General features: G+C 46.7%; 1 protein-coding gene across 5 annotated transcripts in view; it reads right to left on the reverse strand.

Moving 5' to 3' along the window:
* cdk6 (cyclin dependent kinase 6) overlaps positions 1–18664 on the reverse strand; it is a 387685-nt gene that overhangs the window by 62774 nt on the left and 306247 nt on the right. For all 5 annotated transcript variants that reach the window (XM_072509294.1, XM_072509295.1, XM_072509296.1 and 2 more), the window contains exon 5: positions 8940–9049. In XM_072509294.1, the coding sequence (XP_072365395.1) occupies positions 8940–9049 (110 nt within the window). The remainder of the gene's footprint in view (positions 1–8939; positions 9050–18664) is intronic.

Here is an 18664-nt window from a genome sequence, read left to right on the forward strand (position 1 = left end):
ACACAAATGATTGACCAATAAGTTGTGGAAAATGCCACTTAAGAGTATGGGCGGCACGTTAGCACAATGGTTAGCACTGTTGCTTCGCAGCACCAGGATCCCAGGTTCAATTCCCGGCTTGGGTCACTCTGTCTGGAGTCTGCACGTTCTCCCCGTGTCTGCGTGGGTTTCCTTCGGGTGCTCTGGTTTCCTCCCACAAGTCCCGTTAGACGTGCTGTTCGGTAATTTGGGCATTCTGAATTCTCCCTCTGTGTACCCGAACAGGCGCGGAATGTGACGACTAAGGGCTTTTCACAGTAAATTTCATTGCGGTGTTAATGTACGCCTACTTGTGACAATCAAGATTATTATTATTACGTGCGATGGTTGTGCTTGACGTATTGTGCAATTGCTGAATAATGGGGTACTTGGTAAAGTGACTGACAATGTCAATGAAATAAGTGCCAGAGACACAAAACAGGTCGGATGCAATTTTGGACCAAGGATGGGTAGGAACCTCATGTGGAAGCTATGGTTCTTTGTGCTGATTTGGCATATGCTCTTGACATGCTTCGCACTTCTTGATGACAACTTCAATATCACTGTTCATACCTGGCCAATAGACTGTCTCTCTAGAGCGTTTTCTCATCTGATCTATGCCAATATGTGAGTGATGGCACCAATGTCGTCCTCAAGATTGATGGTGTACATCGTGGGCTGGATTCTCCGCAGCCCCGCGCTGAAATTGCGTTTTGCGCGAGGGAGGAAAATCGAAGTCCCCGACCGAGTTCCTGACAGCGTGGAACTAATATGGTGTGGCTGGTCGGGAATCAGTCCTGGTGGGGGCAGGGGGATCGATCACAGGGGGGGGGGGGCCTTATGGACGACCCTTATGAGCGATCGGGCCAGTCCGATGCAGCGGCGCACGGTCGATTGGGGGAGCCTAGTTGGTTCGTGTTGGTCCGTCATGGCGCTCGGCACGGTCACTGGAGGCTGCCGCCATGCGCATGCGCGGACTTGGAACCCGAAGTGCGGGGGCCCATATCCGCCGCTAAAGCTGCGTGAAGCTTCCCGGGTCCCTGCTAGCCCCCAGAAGGTAAGTGAATCGCCTTTTATTTTTTGCAGGAAACTGCGGAGTGCAACGCCAGCGTTTTTACGCCGGCGTGGGGACAGAGCCCCATTTTGGGAGAATGCAGCCCCATATGTTCCGTTATTTTCACCTATTGTGCACATCATAGTCATCTTCTGGTTTGTCAGTCACTCATGTAAATGCTTCTGATGGGATACTGGATGATCATTCTTATTTCTTAAGATAGTTAAACGGACGTAAAAAGTGCACGGCTCTTTGTAGCTGCATCAGTCTTTGCTTTATTGCACTGCTGCCATTGTCAATGACCCTTTCTGCCACATGCCTTACAGAACTGCTTAAAAGCTGGGTAGATCCTTGGTCCATGCAGAAAGCCACACCTTCCACATGTTTTGTTAGGCTTAGGTGTTCTTGTAAGATTGTCAACAATTGGGGTTGTACTTAGAACCTGTCAGCTTTGTCAACCAGTGAGGATCGCTTCGTACTTGTGTCCATATTTGAGCAGTGCCTTGATGTGATATGTTTTGTGCTGGTCTAGCAAATCCTTCTGGAATGCTTCCAGGAGAGTGGATGTAATTACCAACTCAACAATTCTATATGCCAGTTCGGAGTCTGAAAATCACTATATGCACCCTTTTCCCTGCATCTGCTGAAGTAGTCTAATGATTCTGCAGGCTGTGATCGAAGCAACGTGAACTCTAGTTGATGAATTTGGAAGTTTAACCTGATTCCGAAACAGCCTTCCAATCTAATCCAAATCTTTTGGGGATCATTTAGCTCTTCTGCTGTTAATCCTGATGTATTCAGCCTGTGAAGATCTTCATTCCCATTTGCTATATGAATTTTTATGACTTGCTTTTCTGGTTCAGACACACCTGAATTAAGAAATGATAGCTCTGTATGTCATTTAGACATTTTGAATTCGATGAGTAGGTCATGGATCTCAATTCAAACTTGAGAATTTAGTTGGCATTTTGACAATATTCCATTGACCTTCCTGGGGTGAATTTCCACTGTAGCCACTTTTGCATGCTTTTCTGAAGCTCCTCCTGTTGTAATCCCAATATTCTCTGGTTCAATTTTTATAATGGTTTTGTTTGTTTTTTGTTTTATTTTCATTCTTCCTTTCTCGCGATCTGGCCCACACTCTGGCCACTCATTATCCTGACTGAGCTAACCTGTTCTGGTCCTCTCAACACGTAGTTCTACTCACCACTAGGGATCTGTCCGCTTACCAGCTCCTTATTTCAGCACCGTCCTGGCATTATGTCTTCAAAGCTTTTCTGTGCAGTCACCATGCTGAGATTTCATCACTCTCCAATGCTGTTGCTCCTTTGCAGTCTGACCAAAACATTGAGGGCTGTCATATGCTATGTCGCACGATTTAAGACCATGTCATTCGAAAACTGAATCTTCCTGCCAGGCTGAATATTCAGAATGCGATCTAATGGAAAAATATCTAAGTGCCAGCTGTGGCGTGCTTTGTTGGGGGTTTCCTGCCCACTCGGCCGGAGAGTTCCCCACTGCAATCTAATGACACTTTTTTGGGCCCTGGGTAGTTTCTCATTGGTTAAGCCCACATAGAATTTTTTTCATCACTGGGGAGCTGAACTCCGAGATCAGGTTGCCATTTTGAAAGGGGCCCTGATTTCTAAGTGAGTTTGTGGGTCCCCTACACCTCCCACCCATGGGCAAAATCACCCCCCCCCCCCACACACACACACACACGGGCATTACCCCATGTCCTCCCCAAGTGAGGACATCCCACTATAGGATCCCTGGGGGCCCCCCTCTTCAGGCCCCCACCATTCCCCCTTACAGAAACCCGCCCCTTCATCCCCCCCCAACCTCCTAGAGGCCTCTTCTTCCCACCCTCCATGCCTTCCTCCACCCTCCTTTCACAGGCATGGCCCCCCATAGGCCCTGAGTCTTGGCAGTGCCACTCTGGCGCCTGGACACACTGACACCTGGCAGTGCTCCTGCCAACATGGCAGTGCCACCTCGGCAATGCCAGGTTGGCTGTGCCAAGGTGCCCACGTTACAGGGGGAGAGCCAGGGGGCCTCCCTGCCCTGTCCCTGACTATGCAGGGGCCTCCGATGTGTGGACAAGTTGCTGAATGGCGTCCAGCTGGGGACTTCCTGAGGAGGCTGGGAGATCCTGGGTGAGTAGGCCTTTAGGTTTAAGGCGTACTTGCATGAGCGTGGCTTGGTCACACCCATTGTGGGTTCCCGATCTCGACGCCTCACAGGACTAAGGTAGATCCCGCGATGCCTAGTGGCTACTGGTAAGCCCTCGGGAGGCTTCACCCGTCATCTATCGATCGCACTGCGGTCGGTAGATATCGCCCTATGTTGTTTGTGTTATAATACTATAGAGGCACCCATAGCTCCTAAAGAATTGTGCAAAAATGTTGTGGGTTCATTTATTAAGAATGGCAATGTCAACGTATATAAATAGATAGAAAGCTTGAAGGCATCAGAACTGCATATTACAGCTAATAAGCGGGAGAGAAAGGAATTCAAACTACAGTAAAATATACTGGGAATGGCATGCTACAGCATGTGTCACAAAGATCACCAATATAATGGATAATTGGCTGCTGTACTAAACAGAAATCAAGAATAAACCTTCATTTCTATATCTGATACATATTTAGATAAATGCAATTTTCAAGTGAAGTTTATGTCTGCAATTTGCCATCGTGGTTCTCAAGAAGTGTTACCGCATATTGCCATCCCTTCCATACATGACAGCTGACACTTCATACCTAGAACATTGCACAGCAAACGTGCATCAAGAGTATCTTGGATGACAATATAGCCACTTTAATGCTTTAACTCCTGCAATGGAGTATTTTTATTTAATTTGGTAACAAAGCAACACATAGGTCCCCAAACCCCACTTGATGCAGGGCCCACATTTATAGGTTTACCAAGTTAAATATGTTAAACATCTGTGTTCCTATCTTCCCACAGTGGTAATAATCATTACTGCTCCTGCTAAGGGGACGGAAGGTGTAACGGAGCAAAAGCTTCTTTCACAATTGCAACAAGCTTTTCAACCTTGTGCAAAAATGAAAAAAAAAAAACCACTAGAGAATGGAAGCTTACAGTGCCTATTTTGGCGAAAGATTGGGGCTAACCTCCCTGTACACTGGGCAGATGAATATTGCCATCACAAGTACCATTGACAGTGTGCCTGAAAAGCATTAAGAAATAGTACCATGGAATTTTTCATGACCACCCAAAAAGGAAGGGGCCATTTCCAAAACAAATGCTCTGACAATGCAGCACTTCTTCAGTACTGCAGTGGGACTGTGCTCAAGTCTCTGGAATACTGCAACCCATCTGTTCTCCACACTTATGTTTCTGCCCTGGTGTTCTCCAATACTCTGCATGTGCAATTCTTCCCCGCATCCCCTTAAACATGCACTTTACAGTAATTCAAGAAACCTGAACAGGATTAATTTTGATTTTGAGCGATGGCGAATTGCCAGCTCAGATCAGGGGCGGGATTCTCCGTTTTGCCGGCACCCGGGGGTTTCCCAACAGCGTGGGGCTGCCCCACAATGGGAAACCCCATTGACTAGCCTGCGTAACGGAGAATCCCGCCGGCGGGTCAGGGCCGAAAAGTGGAGAATCCAGCCCCGTATCTCTCATTTTCTTAATATCCACTCTTGTTAATTTCCCCCAATGTATCCCAAGTTTTACCCTGACTAGGGGCGGGACAGTGTCAAGCAGGGAGCCCCCAGATTAATTTGGTTTGGTAAACAGAGTTGAGGAGTGTATGATTTGCATACTATTGAAATCTCTATATTTTCCGGTTAGAGTTGTTCATTAAAAAGGAATTGCTGGGTGGTGGTGGTGGGGGGAGGTTCAGGTACACTGACAAGCCAAACATTCCAGTCCCAATGTCTAGAATGATAAATGAGCTGAATTAGTCAATTTGACTCAGCAGTTCCATTGGCTATTGTGAATGAGCTATTTAATAATGCAGTGTTATTTTCTAATTTATTTCAGGAACCTCAAAATGCTATATATGTTATCCAGTTTTTAAGGAATTATTGTTTGTGAGGCCAAGTATAATTTTAAATGACTTTTTAAAATATTAATGTTGAATAGCAGAAATGGAGGTTATCACCAGCGTTTTACTCGCTTCCTCATGCTTTAGAATTATCATCCTGAACAGATGACAGAAAATCCAAGTGTGCGGCAAAAATTTCTCCTTTAACATTTTGCATCATGCAGATCTGCATGACAACGCTTTACTGTAAAACAACAGATAACAATGCATTAGATATGTCTTGCAACTGGCCTGTGATAAAGAGCCACTCACAGCCTCCTGTTGCCTCACAAAGGCTAGTTTTGGCAGAAAGTGAAGATATTCTCAACAACTGTAGCAGTATTCTTAGAAAACACAATGAGGCCACATGCTAAGAACTGATGACTCACCTTAATACTGGCTAATCTGTAGGAGAGATTGGCCCAGGCATTCAGGCCCGTTCATTTGTGAATGCATAGGGTTAGCTTGCAGCGTATATTCCCGGTACATGAATGAGGCCTGAGGTTCCACAATACAAAGTTTTGCTGCCGCACCTGTCCATAGGTAAAAACTTCAGGGAAAACCAATTATTTGCGAATGCCTACTTCAGGCATGAGTTAGGGATGCATATGTTCTGTCCTTATCTAAATTGGCAGACAGTGCATATATGGCCAGAAACGTGTACACATTTTCTGCCTGCTGTGCTGGGCCGGAACCTTGATAGTCTGAGTGGGCGTTTCCTCATTCAGTGTCTAAGTGGGGGAGGATTTTCCGCTCCTGTTTTCGGCGGACAGGAGTAGAAAATCCAACGGGATTTCCTGTTGTGATTCTCCTGCCCCCCTGACAATGATGTAATCGATTAGAATGCATTAACATCTGATTATCATTTCATTTCATTTCATATTTCATCAGGCCCCTATGCCTGATAATCGCCCCCCTTCCCCATTATAAAATCCATTCATGTTGGCATAAATCAAGACAGGTCTCCAACACTGTGCAACTGGCAAGCAGAACCTGCCAGAGTAGCTCAAGTGAATGTATAACTTTGTGTGGGGGGGGAAGAGAGTCATGTTCGGGGGGACAGTGCCTTGGTGCTGGGAACGTGGTGGTGTTTGAGGGCATGCTGTTCGGGATGGGGGATTCTATTTTTATTTTTTTGTAGGTACCCCTATCTTTTAAAACTCAAGTTGCACTGCCCTGCCAGCATGACATTGTGGGACCTGCCCCCTCATTTTATCTTGGCTGTTTTGGGACCAGTGGCTTTAATGTCGTTTTATCGGCCACTGTGCCACATTGCAAAAAATGGGATAATTCCGCCTTGGGCCTTTCTATTTTGTTTTATTATTACTCTTGCATTAACCCATGGCTTGATCAACATTTCAAACACAGGGAAAACCTAACCAATATCACTTATAAACGAAATACCAAAATTATTAGGCAAGCTGAACCAATAGAATATTTGGCTTTATAAACTGTATCGAAAAGTGGACCAAAAACAAGCATTTACCTTCCCAAATGAGTGAGGAACATGGGAGCGGGAGTATGTCATTCAGCCCCTTGAGCCTGCTCCACCCTTCAAACAGATTGTAGCTGATCACCATTTCAATTCAATCCCCGCTGGTACCCTTACTCAACAAAAATCTAACTATTTCAATCTTGAAAGCACCTTTGGGCTCTCTGTCCATTTCCTTTTGGCGAGTGAGTTCCAGACATCCACAATTCTTTGTGTAAGAAAAAGGTGCTCCCAGTTTTTGTTCCTGAATTACCAAGCTCTAACTGTATTGTTATATCTGCTTGCTCATAGATTCCCCACCAGAGCAAATGGTATCTCCATATCTACTCTATCAAATCCTTTAAACATTTTCAGCACCTCGATCAGATTTAAATCTTCTGTACTCTGTTATTCCACATTGTATAAAAATAGTGGACAGCAACTTAAGTGAACCATTTAGGTTCATTATCGAGGACTAATGTTTGCCAATACTAGCAGAATTGAAAGTACCCTCCAAATACATTCATGATTTCGTGGGAAATATCAAAGACAATACAGGTGATTTTAATTCCATCTTCTTTGTTGAAGAGGGAAAGTTAAATTGAGCTGGTTGACTTACAGCTCCATTCCTATTCTCCTGCCAATTTAACTTTGGCCTTCTTGTCAGGTGGCCTAAAACAAGCAGGACTTTGACTAATCTATGAAAATCAGGGTCAAATTAATATAGGACCTCAAAGCAGTTTTGAGGCCACACTGAACAAACCGTGGACTTAGAAAAAACCTAGCGACAAGAGAAAAGGGCCACAAGATTGAAGTATGAAATTATTTTTTTGAAGCCAAGAGGAATAGGAGTTTGCCTCTGAGTTTCACAAGAATATCGTCGACTTCAGCCTCCTCAGGTTTCCTCACTATAGGATTGCGCCCCAGACAGATTGAGCATTTCACAACTGGGTCAGCTGTAAGATTTTGAAAATAGTGTTATATTTCTAAGGGTTTTGTACAGGGTGGATAAATGTGTATTAACTTTTAAGTTAGCCAGTTTTAAAATGAGTTGGCTCGAATTTCTGTTGGACAATTAACAGTCAAGGTAAATGGGGTACAGGAAGGCAGTTGCTTGTGAGAAAATATACTGAATGAACTTATGACTTCATTGGTGGCTTGAAATCTGAATTCAAGAAGTTTTCTGCTATGAAGGAATAGTTAACAGCATTGGGTTCAATAATTGGAACTTAGGATGACAAACCATGCATTATTTTAATTGATCTGTACCAGAAGGAAACCATCATCTTCTGATATTATGGTAGGAAGTGTTCTTAGCTTTTGTTCTTATTTTATAAAGATGTGTTCATGGGATCTGGGCGTCGCTAGCTCAGCTATTTCAGAGGGCAATTAAGAGTCAACCACATTGCTGTGGGTCTGGGGTCACGTGTAGTCCAGACCAGGTAAGGACAGCAGATTTCAGACAGCAGATTTCCTTCCCTAAAGTACATTAGGTTCTATGGGCCTTGGATTAAAATATGTTGAGAAGTGAATGCAACTTTGTTTAATAACTGCTCTGTATTCAAAGGAAATGTATCATTTGTTTGCAATACAATATACACTTCTGGAATTAAGTGACAGAGCGGTGTCTCAGATTATGACCAATGAAACAGGGGTTGCAAAGCTGGGGTGATATTAGATGACTTGTACCCTATAACTGATGGAAAAGGTGAATTTGTACTATTTCCAAATAAGAGATCCCAGAATAAGGAGTAGTGGGGATAAAAGTTGGAGAATTAGTATCTTCGTTGGCACAGATTTTACCATTGCTTCAATGGTATACTTCAGCTGTGCTGTCAACATTCAAGGAATCCTAGGCCCTAGTATTTCCAGGCTCTCTTCACTGCTTCTTATAAGTATATTTACATTTTACTTACTAAATTCTGCTTAATTCCCAAATACTAGTCATTCGTACCTTGTTAGGTCAAGCACAACCAAGGACACCTTTGTTGTAGATTAAACACACGGAACTAGTACTTTTATTCAACAGGATTTTATACCTTGGAATCCTCAAAGCTTACACAGCTTCTGGGTCACCCTATCTAACGCTAACCCAGAGTCAGTCCGATGCAGCAGGCCACCTATTCAGAGCATGCATCTTACAAGCAGCATCTTAATAAGATCCGATCTTCAAATCGGACTGGTCCTGAGATTAAAATACCTCATGTGTTCACACATTAAAGACTCCTACACCTAGAGATGTACTTTCCTCTACAGACCTCCACCTAATAGTTAACAAGAGATTATAATCTCCTGATTTCCTAAAATAAATGTGATATGTTTGCACCAATGAACCTTACCTTCGACGGAACATTTCTGCAAATATGCAGCCAACGCTCCATAGATCAACAGGTGTTGCATAACTAGATTGCAGCAGAACCTCTGGTGCCCGGTACCACAACGTGACAACCTGCAAAGTAAATATGTCTAATTTAGTACACATGGAAGAGCTTCAAGTTTCAAATAGTACATGTCAACCCATGGTTTTTGTGGCACAACAGCAGAGAACAGCTTCAGGTACAAGAGACAGTACTATATGCTTTATCTGGCTGTTTAAATGACATATAAACACAAAACAGTGGCAAAAGTATTCCACAAACTTTAAAGTCCACCCCATACATGTCTCTCAATTCCCAAATAAAAAACATTACGTAAGTACGGTCTTTCCCTGCAAAATACTTCTGTGCTCTCAAGTATTACAGACGTTCTCACTCTGCTCATCTAACCATCTCTTCAAGCGATGGCCATGATAAACCTGACAGTTTCCTATATTCATGCCTGTGTGGTATTGTATCTAAATATGTCTCAAACGTAACATCCCATCACTCCAAACTCAAGGATTTCCCCATCTTGCACGTCAAGGTAGATGGACCAACCTTTTGGTGACTAATCATAGAATTTACAGTGCAGAAGGAGGCCATTCGGCCCATTGAGTCTGCACTGGCCCTTGGAAAGAGCACCCTACCTAAGCCCACACCTCCACCCGATCCCCGTAACCCAGTAACCCCATCTAAACTTTTTGGACACGAAGGGGCAATTTATAATGGCCAATCCACCTAGCCTTGATACACCAGGCATGGCCAATCCACCTAACCTGCACATCTTTGGACTGTGGGAGGAAACCGGAGCACCCAGAGGAAACCCACGCAGACACAGGGAGGAAGTGAAAACTCCACAGACGGTGATCCAAGCCGGGAATCAAACCTGTGACCCTGGAGATGTGAAGCAACTGTGTTAACCACTGTGCTAACGTGTCCCCCTAAAAGCGGCCAAGATATGTTACGAACTACTCCCTCGTTATGAAAACCTTCCCCAACAGATAGGGCAACAAAATCTTCAATAAAAGTTTCTTGCAGTGAGTCCACATGTGAGTCTTTTCTCAAGTGCAATATACAAGAGAAAGTTGGTGGTGAGGCTAGGAAAGAATTTTTCCTTACATTTCATTTGAGAAATTAAGGCCTGGAAAACTTTGCGGCACACATGTTGGAACTCCTAAAGTTGACATTGAGTAAATCTGAATGATTTGAAAGATTGCTCATGTGCACATGTCATGTTCGTGAACAACTCAATGAATCAGCATGGTACTTACGTGGATAAAACAAAAGTCACAGTGTTAAGAACTGGGGAAAATAATTTAAAAAGTGAAATTGTGATAAAATAAAACAGTTAGTTGATAAGGGCAGCTGTCTGAAGAGATTTTGATATGTGAGTTAACATATCAGTGAGAAAAGCAACTGTTTACCGATGCGCCTAGGGGAAAACAATGGGGTATAGATGACGTAACTTGAAAGTGGAGAGATAAGGAAATTGACATGTATCTGCTAAAAGCCATAGCCACAGGGTGGGTAATATCAATAGCACAACAACTGGAGAGAGACAGTAGCAGCAACCATCACAGCCACACTTAGCTGCAGAAACCGTCTCCCGAAAACAAGTTATTGCTAAACGGGCAGCAGGTTCAGATCCAAAACTTTCTTTCACTGAAACTGAAGATGATTTTCCAAAACATGGGTAAATAACTTATGCATGGTAATTGTCAAGAGGAAGAAGGAGACTTATGTAAAGATGAGACATGAAGGTTCAGTTAGGGAGCTCGAGAGTTACAAGTTAGCTAGGAAGGACCTAAAGAGAGAGCTAAGAAGAGCCAGGAGGGGACATGAGAAGTCTTTGGCAGGTAGGATCAAGGATAACCATAAAGCTTTCTATAGATATGTCAGGAATAAAAGAATGACTAGGGTAAGAGTAGGGCCAGTCAAGAACAGTAGTGGGAAGTTGTGCTTGGAGTCCAAGGAGATAGGAGAGGTGCTAAATGAATATTTTTCGTCAGTATTCACACAAGAAAAAGACAATGTTGTCGAGGAGAATACTGAGATTCAGGCTACTAGACTAGAAGGGCTTGAGGTCCATAAGGAGGAGGTGTTAGCAATTCTGGAAAGTGTGAAAGTCGATGTCACTTGGACCGGATGGGATTTATCCTAGGATTCTCTGGGAAGCTAGGGAGGAGATTGCTGAGACTTTGGCCTTGATCTTTAAGTCATCTTTGTCTACAGGAATAGTGCCAGAAGACTGGAGGATAGCAAATGTTGTCCCCTTGTTCAAGAAGGGGAGTAGAGATAACCCCGGTAACTATAGACCAGTGAGCATTACTTCTGCTGTGGGAAAAATCTTGGAAAGGTTTATAAGAGATAGGATGTATAATCACCTGGAAAGGAATAATTTGATTAGAGATAGTCAACACGGTTTTGTGAAGGGTAGGTCGTGCCTCACAAACCTTATTGAGTTCTTTGAGAAGGTGACCAAACAGGTGGATGAGGGTAAAGCAGTTGATGTGGTGTATATGGATTTCAGTAAAGCGTTTGGTAAGGTTCCCCATGGTAGGCTACTGCAGAAAATACGGAGGCAAGGGATTCAGGGTGATTTAGCAGTTTGGATCAGAAATTGACTAGCTGGAAGAAGACAAAGGGCGGTGGTTGATGGGAAATGTTCAGACTGGAGTCCAGTTACTAGTGGTGTACCACAAGGATTTGTTTTGGGGCCACTGCTGTTTGTCATTTTTATAAATGACCTGGAGGAGGGCGTAGAAGGATAGGTGAGTAAATTTGCAGATGACACTAAAGTCGGTGGAGTTGTGGACAGTGCGGAAGGATGTTACAAGTTACAAAGGGACATAGATAAGCTGCAGCGCTGGGCTGAGAGGTGGCAAATGGAGTTTAATGCAGAAAGGTGTGAGGTGATTCATTTTGGAAGGAATAACAGGAAGACTGAGTACTGGGCTAATGGTAAGATTCTTGGCAGTGTGGATGAGCAGAGAGATCTCGGTGTCCATGTACATAGATCCCTGAAAGTTGCCATCCAGGTTGAGAGGGTTGTTAAGAAGGCGTACGGTGTGTTAGCTTTTATTGGTAGAGGGATTGAGTTTAGGAGCCATGAGGTCATACTGCAGCTATACAACACTCTGGTGCGGCCGCATTTGGAGTATTGCGTGCAATTCTGGTCGCCTTGTAGGAAGGATGTGGAAGCATTGGAAAGGGTGCAGAGGAGATTTACCAGAATGTTGCCTGGTATGGAGGGAAGATCTTATGAGGAAAGGCTGAGGGACTTGAGGCTGGTTTCGTTAGAGAGAAGAAGGTTAAGAGGTGACTTAATTGAGGCATACAAGATGATCAGAGGATTGGATAGGGTGGACAGTGAGAGCCTTTTTCCTCAGATGGTGATGTCTAGCACGAGGGGACATACCTTTAAATTGAGGGGAGATAGATATAAGACAGATGTCAGAGGTAAGTTCTTTACTCAGAGAGTAGTGAGGGTGTGGAATGGCCTGCCTGCAACAGTAGTGGACTTGCCAACACTAAGGACATTCAAATGGTCATTGGATAGACATATGGACAATAAGGGAATAGTGTAGATGGGCTTTAGAGTGGTTTCACAGGTCGGCGCAGCATCGAGGGCAGAAGGGCTTGCACAGTGCTCTAATGTTCTATGTTCTAATTATCTGCTGGATTTAGCTCATAGAGTTATAAAATATTGGACGTTGTTTGGAAACAAAGGTGCATGGCAGAGTTCAGGAAAAGTTGGAAACCAAGTGGTAACTTCATGTAATACTGTGTGTATATAGCCATCAGTGTAATTAAGTGTTTTAGTGTATTATAGTCCTTCTTGTGTGTTTTCTTTCTTTTAAGTTAATAAATATTCTTTATTAATTGATCACACAGCGACTGGAATATTCCTCCCTGGTTCACATATCTTTTCTCACAGTATACCAAATTGAAAGTGTACACCACTACGAACTGGTGTACCAGGGCGGCACAGTGGCGCAGTGGTTAGCACTAGGACCCGGGTACAATCCTGGCCCCAGGTCACTGTCCGTGTGGAGTTTGCACATTCTCCCCATGTATTCATGGGTCTCACCCTCAAAACCCAAAGATGTGCAGTGTATGTGGATTAGCCATGCTAAATTGCCCGTTAATTGGAAAAAAATAATTGGGTACTCAAAATTTAAAAAACAGAACCGGAGCGTGATTCTTCGTAGCCCAACGCCGAAATCGGGATCGCCGATTGGGTGGAGAATGGCTTCCGACACCGGATTCAGGACAGGCGCCGGGTCACAATGCTCCGTTCCCTCCAAATCGGGGTCATCGGGACGCGTGCCGCGTGCAGTTGCAAGGCCATTGGTGTGTCATCAGCCGGCCCACCTGCAATGCTCGTCCCCCGGTGGGCCAAGTTCCTGATTGCGCCGGCCGCGTGTGGTCCCAGCGGTCGGGAACCTGGTGTGCCGGCTGTGGACAGTGTCCAGCGCTGCCACACTCATCCGAGATCCATGCGATTGGCCAGGGCCTGCTGCTAGGGCTGGGGGGAGTGGGGTGGCCAGGGGATGGGTTGTGGGGGTGAGTTAGGGATTCAGCATGGCTGGCACTGTGTTTTCCGGCACGACCGGTGCAGCTCGTCAGCTCTGCACATGCACGACCCGGAGCTTCTCTGGCCATTTTCCGCGCAATCCGCGGATGTTCCACGTGGCGCTGGCGCTAATCTCTCACCGGTACTGGAATCGGAGAGGGGATCGTGCCGATTTTCCCGCCGTGAATCACCCGCGGATTTTCCGTTGGCGCCAGAACTTCGGCTCAGGAATGGAGAATTCCGTCCCCGGTGTTCCAAGTTACTCATCTGGGGCGTCATTCTCCGACCCCCCGCCGGGTCGGAGAATGGCCGTTGGCCGCCGTGAATCCCGCCCCTGCCCCCGCCGAAGTCTCCGGTACCGGAGATTGGGTGGGGCGGGAATCGGGCCGCGCCGGTTGGCGGGACCCCCCGCTCAATTCTCCGGCCCGGATGGGCCGAAGTCCCGCCCAGAAATTGCCTGTCCCGCCGGCGTAAATCAAAGCTGGTATTTACCGGCGGGACCAGGCGGCGTGGGCGGGCTCCGGGGTCCTGGGGGGGGCGCGGGGCGATCTGACCCCGGGGTCCTGGCCGGCGATCGGGGCCCACCGATCCGCGGGCGGGCCTGTGCCGTGGGGCACTCTTTCCCTTCCGCCTCCGCCACGGCCTCCACCGTGGCGGAGGCGGAAGAGACTCTCCCCACTGCGCATGCGCGAGAAACTGACGGGGCCCGCTGACGCTCCCGCGCATGCGCCGCATTTCCGCGCCAGCTGGCGGGGCACCAAACGCCATTTCCGCCAGCTGGCGGGGCGGAAATCCCTCCGGCGCCGGCCTAGCCCCTCAATGTTGGGGCTCGGCCCCCAAAGGTGCGGAGCATTCCGCACCTTTGGGCCGGCGCGATGCCCGTCTGATTGGCGCCGTTTTTGGCGCCAGTCGGCGGACATCGCGCCGTTGGGGGAGAATTTCGCCTCTAGTTTTTGGGATCCTCTCGCATTTAACATCAGTGGGATTCTGGACAACAGAAGGCGTATTTGGGGATAATGGGGAAATTGAACTCTAGCAAAGAGGAGTGGTATAATTATGAATGATGATTTCACATTCAGCTGAAAGTGAATAGAAAGATATATGGCGGGATTCTCCGACACCCCGGCGGGTTGGAGAATCGCCGGAGGGCGGCGTAAATCCCGCCAGGCCGCCCCGCGATATTCTCCGGCCCCCCAAAAATCCCGTTGACGTGAATTGTGCCATGCGCCTCGGAGAATATCGAGGACCGGCGCGATGCAAGGGGCCCCGGGGCCGCCCCAATTCTGAGGGCCGGATGGGCTGAAGTCCCGCTAGTCACGGGTCACACCGGCGTAAATCAAACCACCTATTTAACGGCGTCAACCAGGCGTGGGGCGGCCGCCGGAGATGCGACTGCAAGGCCGCAGGTGGTAGTGGGGGAAGGGGCTGGGGGGGGAGGGGCTGGGGAGGCGAGGGGGGGTTGGAGAGGGTGAGTGATGGAGATGATGTGAGCCGGGGAGGAGGGGGGGTTGAGAGGAGGGTGCGTGCTGGGGGGGGGGGGTACCGGTGCGTGCCACCTGGCCATGTGCCAGCTGGCAACAGTCGCGACCATGCAGTCCATGGGGTGGGGGGGGGGGGTTATGGGCAATGATGACATGTCGTCTATCCCTCACCCCCCCACCCCCCCGCCCCCTGCAGGCCATTATGTTTGGTCATCATCCAGCGATGTTGGCCGGAGCCGCACTTCTACATGTTTAAACTAATTTGGCAGGGGAATGCGAACCGGATTTGTAGTCCAGCAACAAAGGTAGCCGATATTCAGGACGCCAAAGCGTGTAGTGAGGCAGTGGGGAAGGGAACACTGACAAAGGAGAGTACTTGGAGGCACGGAGATGGGTTGAAGTGTGTATACTTCAACGCAAGAAGCATCAGGAATAAGGTGGGTGAACTTAAGGCATGGATCGGTACTTGGGACTACGATGTGGTGGCCATCATGGAAACTTGGATAGAAGAGGGGCAGAAATGGTTGTTGGAGGTCCCTGGTTATAGATGTTTCAATAAGATTAGGGAAGGTGGTAAAACAGGTGTGGGGGGGTGGCATTGTTAATTAGAGATAGTATAACAGCTGCAGAAAGGCAGTTCGAGGAGGATCTGCCTACTGAGGTAGTATGGGTTGAAATCAGAAATAGGAAAGGAGTAGTCACCTTGTTGGGAGTTTTCTATAGGCCCCCCAATAGCAGCAGAGATGTGGAGGAATAGATTGGGAAACAGATTTTGGAAAGTTGCAGAAGTCACTGGGTAGTAGTCATGGGGGACTTCAACCTCCGAAACATTGAGTGGAAGCTCTTTCGAACAAATAGTTTGGATGGGGTGGTGTTTGTGCATTGTTGTGTCCAGGAAGCTTTTCTAACACAGTATGTGGATTGTCCGACCAGAGGGGAGGCCACATTGTATTTGGTACTTGGTAATGAACCACGGCAAGTGATAGATTTGTTAGTGGGGGAGCATTTTGGAGATAGTGACCACAATTCTGTGTCTTTCACTTTAGTAATGGAGAGGGATAGGTGCGTGCAACAGGGTAAGGTTTACAATTGGGGGAAGGGTAAATACGATGCTGTCAGACAAGAATTGAAGTGCATAAGTTGAGAACATAAGCTGTCAGGGAAGGACACAAGCGAAATGTGGAACTTGTTCAAGAAACAGGTACTACGTGTCCTTGATATGTATGTCCCTGTCAGGCAGGGAAGAGATGGTCGAGTGAGGGAACCATGGTTGACAAGAGAGGTTGAATGTCTTGTTAAGAGGAAGAAGGAGACTTATGTAAGGCTGAGGAGACAAGGTTCAGACAGGGCGCTGGAGGGATACAAGATAGCTAGGAGGGAACTGAAGAAAGGGATTAGGAGAGCTAAGAGAGGGCATGAAAAATCTTTAACGGGTAGGATCAAGGAAAACCCCAAGGCCTTTTACACATATGTGAGAAATATGGGAATGACTATACGAGGGTAGGTCCGATCAAGGACAGTAGTGGGAGATTGTGTATTGAGTCTGAAGAGATGGGAGAGGTCTTGAACGAGTACTTTTCTTCTGTATTTACAAATGAGAGGGGCGATATTGTTGGAGAGGACAGTGTGAAACAGCCTAGTAAGCTCGAGGAGATACTTGTTGGGAAGGAAGAGGTGTTGGGCATTTTGAAAAACTTGAGAATAGACAAGTCCCCCGGGCCTGACGGGATATATCCAAGGATTCTATGGGAAGCAAGAAGTGAAATTGCAGAGCCGTTGGCAACGATCTTTTTGTCCTCACTGTCAACAGGGGTGGTAACAGGGGATTGGAGAGTGGTGAATGTCGTGCCCCTGTTCAAAAAAGGGAATAGGGATAACCCCGGAAATTACAGGCTAGTTAGTCTTACTTCGGTGGTAGGCAAAGTAATAGAAAGGGTACTGAGGGATAGGATTTCTGAGCATCTGGAAAGACACTGCTTGATTAGGGATAGTCAGCACGGATTTGTGAGGGGTAGGTCTTGCCTTACAAGTCTTATTGAATTCTTTGAGAAGGTGACCAAGCACGTGGATGAAGGTAAAGCAGTGGATGTAGTGTACATGGATTTTAGTAAGGCATTTGATAAGGTTCCCCATGGTAGGCTTATGCAGAAAGTAAGGAGGCATGGGATAGTGGGAAATTTGGCCAGTTGGATAACGAACTGGCTAACCGATAGAAGTCAGAGAGTGGTGGTGGATGGCAAACATTCAGCCTGGATCCCAGTTACCAGTGGCGTACCACAGGGATCAGTTCTGGGTCCTCTGCTGTTTGTGATTTTCATTAATGACTTGGATGAGGGAGTTGAAGGGTGGGTCAGTAAATTTGCAGACGATACAAAGATTGGTGGAGTTGTGGATAGTGAGGAGGGCTGTTGTCGGCTGCAAAGAGACATAGAAAGGATGCAGAGCTGGGCTGAGAAGTGGCATATGGAGTTTAACCCTGAAAAGTGTGAGGTTGTCCATTTTGGAAGGACAAACATGAATGCGGAATACATGATTAACGGTAGGGTTCTTGGCAATGTGGAGGAGCAGAGAGATCTTGGGGTCTATGTTCATAGATCTTTGAAAGTTGCCACTCAAGTGGATAGAGCTGTGAAGAAGGCCTATGGTGTGCTAGCATTCATTAGCAGAGGGATTGAATTTAAGAGCCGTGAGGTGATGATGCAGCTGTATAAAACCTTGGTAAGGCCACATTTGGAGTACTGTGTGCACTTCTGGTCGCCTCATTTTAGGAAGGATGTGGAAGCTTTGGAAAAGGTGCAAAGGAGATTTACCAGGATATTGCCTGGAATGGAGAGTAGGTCTTACGAGGAAAGGTTGAGGGTGCGAGGCCTTTTCTCATTAGAACAGAGAAGGATGAGGGGTGACTTGATAGATGTTTATAAGATGATCAGGGGAATAGATAGAGTAGACAGTCAGAGACTTTTTCCCCGGGTGGAACAAACCATTACAAGGGGACACAAATTTAAGGTGAATGGTGAAAGATATAGGGGGGATGTCAGAGGTAGGTTCTTTACCCAGAGAGTAGTGGGGGCATGGAATGCATTGCCTGTGGAAGTAGTTGAGTCAGATACATTAAGGACCTTCAAGCGGCTATTGGATAGGTACATGGATTACGGTAGAGTGATTGAGTGTAGATTAATTTGTTCTTAAGGGCAGCACGGTAGCATTGTGGATAGCAGAATTGCTTCATAGCTCCAGAGTCCCAGGTTCGATTCCGGCTTGGGTCACTGTCTGTGCGGAGTCTGCAAATCCTCCCTGTGTGTGCGTGGGGTTCCTCCGGATGCTCCGGTTTCCTCCCACAGTCCAAAGATGTGCAGGTTAGGTGGATTGGCCATGATAAATTGCCCTTAGTGTCCAAAATTGCCCTTCGTGTTGGGTGGGGTTACTGGGTTATGGGGATAGGGTGGAGGTGTTGACCTTGGGTAGGGTGCTCTTTCCAAGAGCCGGTGCAGACTCGATGGGCTGAATGGCCTCCTTCTGCACTGTAAATTCTATGATAATCTATGATTAATCTAGGACAAAGGTTCGGCACAACATCGTGGGCCGAAGGGCCTGTTCTGTGCTGTATTTTCTATGTTCTATGTTGCCCTTGGGGTGCTGGAGCAGGAGCA

The sequence above is a fragment of the Scyliorhinus torazame genome, chromosome 6 (genome assembly GCF_047496885.1).
Source record: "Scyliorhinus torazame isolate Kashiwa2021f chromosome 6, sScyTor2.1, whole genome shotgun sequence".
Lineage (NCBI taxonomy): Eukaryota > Metazoa > Chordata > Chondrichthyes > Carcharhiniformes > Scyliorhinidae > Scyliorhinus > Scyliorhinus torazame.